The sequence below is a fragment of the Podarcis raffonei genome, chromosome 4 (assembly GCF_027172205.1).
Source record: "Podarcis raffonei isolate rPodRaf1 chromosome 4, rPodRaf1.pri, whole genome shotgun sequence".
NCBI lineage: Eukaryota > Metazoa > Chordata > Lepidosauria > Squamata > Lacertidae > Podarcis > Podarcis raffonei.
In genome coordinates, this window is record NC_070605.1 from 66,481,867 (window position 1) to 66,487,866 (window position 6,000).

At 40.5% G+C, this 6,000-nt stretch overlaps 1 protein-coding gene across 1 annotated transcript in view; it reads right to left on the reverse strand.

Moving 5' to 3' along the window:
• Nucleotides 1-5,486, reverse strand: part of PPEF1 (protein phosphatase with EF-hand domain 1) — a 31,740-nt gene extending 26,254 nt beyond the window's left edge. Inside the window, exons 1-2 of the mRNA XM_053387117.1 lie at nucleotides 4,858-5,486; nucleotides 1,050-1,256 (exon numbers count right to left, since the gene is read on the reverse strand). Of these exons, the coding sequence (XP_053243092.1) occupies nucleotides 1,050-1,101 (52 nt within the window). The 5' untranslated portion in view covers nucleotides 1,102-1,256; nucleotides 4,858-5,486. The remainder of the gene's footprint in view (nucleotides 1-1,049; nucleotides 1,257-4,857) is intronic.
• Between the last annotated feature and the right edge of the window lie 514 nt (nucleotides 5,487-6,000).

Below are 6,000 nucleotides of genomic sequence, written 5' to 3' on the forward strand. Positions count from 1 at the left end.
CCAGACTTTCTCAAACATAAATGATAAATGGAAAGATACACCAACCTTTTCTCAATGACTATTGATGATGGGACATTATAGGTAGTGGCTGTTTAAAACAAACAAAACCACGAGCTTTTGTTTTGCTGCCCTTGCATGTGGTGGCAGTTTTCCTAGGTTCCATCCCCACCCCCAACAATAGCTCATTGGAAATGATGCTTCTAAAAGGCACTCTATCATTTTTGCACCCTGAAATTGGTAAGTGGTTGCTTTTCTTTCCCTCTTTTTGTGAACCCCCGTTGAGTCTAATTTAGAGGGAGATAATTGCCCCAAAGATATTCAGATCCTGGCTAGTAGTCAGATGCCCAAACAACTTGTTGGGTAATTCCTGCATGCCCTTACAGTAATTGCAAGAATTCCAAGCTTTATATGCATTGGACTAGCAGTTGAGAAGGAGTTCTAGGAGAATGAGTTCCATACACTAAGAAAAGCATTGAAAATATAAAACTACAGCTTGCTGGTCTCTTAAACCTTCAAGTCTTCTCAAACCTCCCCTGCATGTCACAAGAGAGCCCATTTTAACACTGGAAACGTACCATGTCTGTGAAGTTTCTCTTAATCAAACTTTTCTTGTCAAGATAGTAAGAAACACCCTGGCCAAACATTTGGGAGAGCACTAAGAGATGTTAATATACATTGTGCCCTTTTGCACCAAGACTCTCAAAATAGGCACCAAGGTTTGATGCTTTAAAGCAGCCTGGTCCCACATGGTTTTGACTAAACTCTCATCAGTTCCAGCAAGTAGATATATGCTGGCAGAGGTTGAAAGGAATTGCAGTTAAAACCATATGGAGGGGAATCAGGTAGGGAGAGGTTCTTTAAACAGAGAACTGATGGCTATATTATCTCTACACCTTCTTGAGTCTTCTTCATAGTGTGTCCTCTAGCCTACCAGTCCAGCAGAACCACCTGGGATGGTCCAATCTACTATCAGTATCTTCCAAATTAATGCAGACAAAAAGTTTAAGTATCACATCAGAGAATGGAAAGACCACACACAGGTTATTTACCTCTTTCTGATTTGTTCACCCGCCTCGTCGTAATAGAAGTGCCGCATCCCATGACTTCAGTTGAGACTGGGGTGCTGATTTAATATTTCCTCATGGGCGATGGTTTTCTTCAAGCCATCAGTGTTGCCAACCATACCATCTTTATATTCATCTCAATATGCAACAGTAAACGACGATTCCCGGAGAAAACTACGCCTGCCATTGGCCCTAATAACAGAGAAGACTGCATGACAAAAATAGATACCATATTGTTAGCCACTAAAGTGCTGAGCAGCAGAAATAATTAACCAGGTTATCTATGCACCGGTGAAGGCAGTGCAGAGATTTGCCAGTAAACACTAAGCACACCATTCCAGCTTTTGGTACTGTTGGCCAAGCACTCCTGACTGGGGATCCTGCATTATGGGGTGGGGCAGTAAGGAAGGAGATCCAAAGGGGCCTAATCCAGCATAAGCAGCCACATTATAGTGGAAAACATCGGGCACAATTGTAAATCACACTTGAGGATATTTGTGGAAACCTCTATCATTGTATCAATGTACCCATCTTGTGAGATTTGATGGAGCCAATCAGAAGCCATGTTAGAAGAGAACACTCAACATTCTGAACAGTGAGCTGCTTGCTAGGGTGCTTCTCTAGAACAAAGGGAGTGGGCTTGTGCAGTTACACCTGGACTTGTAGAAACAGAGAGACTGGTGCCTCCCCAATGTGTCACATGCCACGTCAAGAACTACCAGACCCAGAGTTGCTGAAGCATAGGCAGAAAGGTGAGAGGCATCTGCGGGGAAACCTAAAGCACCATAATACATCAGGAACATTGATCTTGGGGACAGGGTGACAAAGTGCTGCTGATTTACATGTAAGTAAATGTTGAGCACAAACACACATATCATACTGCCATGTCCAGCTATAAATCATGTAGCCAGAAACATAAGGATGTTAAACAAAGGGAATGAAAAGAAGCAAAAGGATGCCAATTAAACCTTTGTTTGTTTGTTTGTTTGTTTGTTTTTCAAAATGCACAAAGCCTTTCTGCAGTCTGGCTCAGGCACTACAATTACTAGGCAAGCAGACGGCCAAAAGCAAGATGAAAATGATTTCAAGATAGGGACGGTGTCTGTGGCAACAGACGGAGGGGGGGGGGAAGCTTCTAGATGTATTATGCAAGTCTATTCTAACGCTTTTAAGTAATACAACCATCAGCACTGCAACACTAAGAAGGAGAAGGAAGAGAGAGAGAGAGAGAGAGAGAGAGAAGTCCAATTTAGGCATTCAATGTGGGTGCATTTAAAGTGGGGACATCAGGGGCATGTACTCAAAGTCTACACAAAGATCTGAAGTGTGTGTTAGATGGAAGTATTTAAGAATCACTACCACAATTGGGAACCCTGAAAATGCAGGGGGCAATCTGAAGCAGAAGAGGATCTGCTGACAATCAAAGCATGCAGGGAAGAATGAACAGAAGATGGTGGCTCCTAGCTTCAGTATTTGTCTCTCATTGGCATACAAATGTATTCTCTCTCTAAATATATAGGTACTTATTTAATTGTCATGGTTGATAAGAAGGGCTTTCATAGGCGAATCTGAGACGAAACAGGAGGTAGGAGCTAAGCTAAGGTGTTGTCTCACCAAGTGGGGCAGTGACAATCCCGCTCCTTGGTTTAGAACTAAGTCCACATTTCTCAAAAGACATTTTTCTGGCCAAGATTTCAGAGTACTTCCTTTTTCTCACCCCATCTAGAAAAGGGTCTTTTTTTTCTGGTCACACATACACACACATATCCAGGGAATGATCACAACACATCTGGCACTGTGGGAGATGCAAAATGGTAGTCAGGTTGCCAACACAGGTATTACTGCTGCCACTTGCAGTGGTGGTGGGGAAAACAACTTTAGGGCAAAAGAAAGACGCTGACCTACTAACACTGCTAATTAGTTAACCTTACTATTGGAGAATTTCTCTTTTCCCTGGGAAAAGTTAGTCCCCTCCCACCATTTCTCTTTCCACAAATAGGGTGGGGAAATCTGAAAGACATTTGTGCCCAGCCCTCGTTTGTACTTACAAACTGCCTTGTCTTGAACCTATTTTGAATGTTATATTCATTCCTTGAATATTACTGAAGAGACAGCAACAGAGCATATGCAGTTTCTCACCTACTGGTCACTACAGGATTCAGTACATAGAATCGTGGAGTTGGAAGGTACAAGGGTCATCTAGTCCAACCCCCTACAATACAGGAAAATTTGCCCAACATGGGGCTCAAACCCACGACTCTGAGATTCAGAGTCTCGTGCCTTACCAACTGAGCTATCCTAGGTAGCTAGAAGAAAATTTTAAAGCAAAGGAAGTCTGATTTCCAGGCAAGCTTGATTACCAACTTTACTCATTTTAGACATGAAAAATATTCAGTGCTAAAGTTGTATGTGTGTATGTGTGTGTGTAATGTAACAAAGGGAAGTGTAATAGGAAAACAAACGAAACACAAAGCTGGTAGCTTTAGTGTCATGTTTAGGAAGTTATACTCAAGGCTGGGAATGGGGAAGAGATTCAGTTTGGTTCACAATTTAAAGGAAACTTTCTTAACTTGTACTTCCCGAAACAATATGCAAACAAATACAGCTATCTTTCAAAATGTGCAGTTCCCCCAATGTTGTGTTGCAGTTTTCAAACCAGAACAAGTGTACAGAAAGTGTATTAGTGAAAATGGCACACAAAATGTGCTACATTAGGAAACTTTGCTTGCAAAAATATGCATAATGGGAGGTGTACACAATAAAATGCTGATGAATTTCTACGAGGATTTTAAAATAAATAAATCACAAACTGATGCAGCAATGTGGTGAGCTGAACTTAAAAAACAAGAAACTGAAATAAGATTTACCCATCCTTACTCAAGACCAAGTCTATGCTGAAACTGAAGAATTAAAAAGATGCCTCTGGTTTTTAGGGGATGACTAAAAAGTAAGTAATTTCCTAAGGGGCTATGATTTTCCCACTCTACCCTGATAAAAAATGAAGAAGGAGAAAAATAATTCCATGTTTGTGGAAGGGTTGTTAGAAAATAAATAAATGGTCAGATGGAAATCAATTAATACGCATTACATGAAAGAACTATGCATTGTTTAGGAAATATGTGAATACCCCATATGTGGATCCAAGACTACATTTAACACAATTCTGGAGACTGGAGTGCTGGGATTTCAAATTCTTTTTAAGGGAAATTGAAGTTTTATTTTGCAACACCAACACTCTGTGAGAAGGGTGATCAGATGCAGCAGTTAAGAGGATCATGTATCTTTAACAGGTGTACAGAAGAGGAAATTCTCAGGAGTGTAGCACCCCTCAGCACCTGGGTGTTGTGTCACGACAAATTTTGCCTGCCATAACTCCTTCTTCTGCACAGTTTTTAAATGTGCAGGAGTTCTGTCCTCTAGCCACCCAATATCTCTGGACATGAGCAGGCAGAAAGAATGTGTGGGCAGCTAAATATTTAATCTAATTCTACCCCAACATAAAATGGAGTTTACAAAACCCCAACAAAGTAAAGGCAATCAATATGTGACTCTGGAGTCTGTGATGTTAGAAAAGGCTGAAAATAAATAAAATCAAGGCTCAAACTATGGATCATAAATGATTGTATTTACTTAGAAATAAATTTTATTTAAATGGGCTCAATTGCAAAGAAGCGTGTCAGCAATGGCAATCTGTGTTACACCATGCACTGCTTCTCTCCACCAACATTGATTTAAAAATAAAAACAAATGGTTAAAATATATCTACCAAAACAAAGGTACACAAAGAAATTACCTTATGTCTTCCATTGCATCAGCAAAGAGGTTTACTAGGCGTTGTAAACAAGCTTTCTTCCTGGGCAAAGGGTACAGGACGCGATATAAAATCAATTGACATTCCAGCTTCCTTCTCAGTGGTTCATATTTGTGCTCCTCTTACATTTATGCAGATAGAAGATTTATCAAGGAACAGCTCCTTTCTCCTTCTAGCCAGAAATAAGAGCTGTGTTCTGCAGCTACGAACAGCAGTGCAGGCACAATGATGTATTGGAGAAACCTATGTTGTTACCAGGCTCTCTGAATCTCAGGCAGATAAGTGGATGGCTAAAGTTATCTGCTTCATATTGGAAACTGCTTCTCAGCAACAGCCGTTATAGTAATAATGAACCACAAACTAGCATTATGGCATAAGATAAAGCGTTTGGTGAAGCATGGGAAGAGGCACTAGAATTATAAAAAAAGGGGAGGGGGGACAGAGACAATGCAGGTCATACTCCAAGTTAATAAAATTTTCAGAGACCATTTAATACTCAGTACCCGATTAGCCTGGCCATTTCCACAGCATCTTCTCAATGAGCTTGTGAGAACCATTAGAAGGGAAAATACAATGAGGGAACAAAAAGAACTTTGCAAGTTTCTCACTCTGCAACACAATACCACATCATAAAGCCTTCAGTTTCCAAAAGCAACAGAATGATATATATCATCAACACAATTTTTAAAAGTCCATATGGCTTAAAGGGCCAGTTCTATTTGAATAAACAGCGAATGCAACTTAGGAAGTTTCCCTGAGTCAAAAATCTATTACTTGACTGTTTGGACTAATCTATACATGTCAGTCTACCTTTGTGGTAGATAATGAGAACAAGAAAAAGGTGAAGACTTGAGCTACATCTCAGGTTGCCTACAAAGGGGATCATGATAACATGCAACCTGAGGAAACAGCAGTGAATTTAGTTTCCTCTCTCTCCGCTTCCAGAGTGGTAGTCAGGCCACTCTGATGCAGCAACAGGCCTTAGCTGACATCAAACATACCTACTTTATGAGATGGAGCAGGCAGCCCACACCAAAGAATCATATGCATATACCTAACGTACATATGCTTTTAACACAGGGAGTGCAAAATATAGACTGGTAATAGATGCCAGTCATTGGGAAC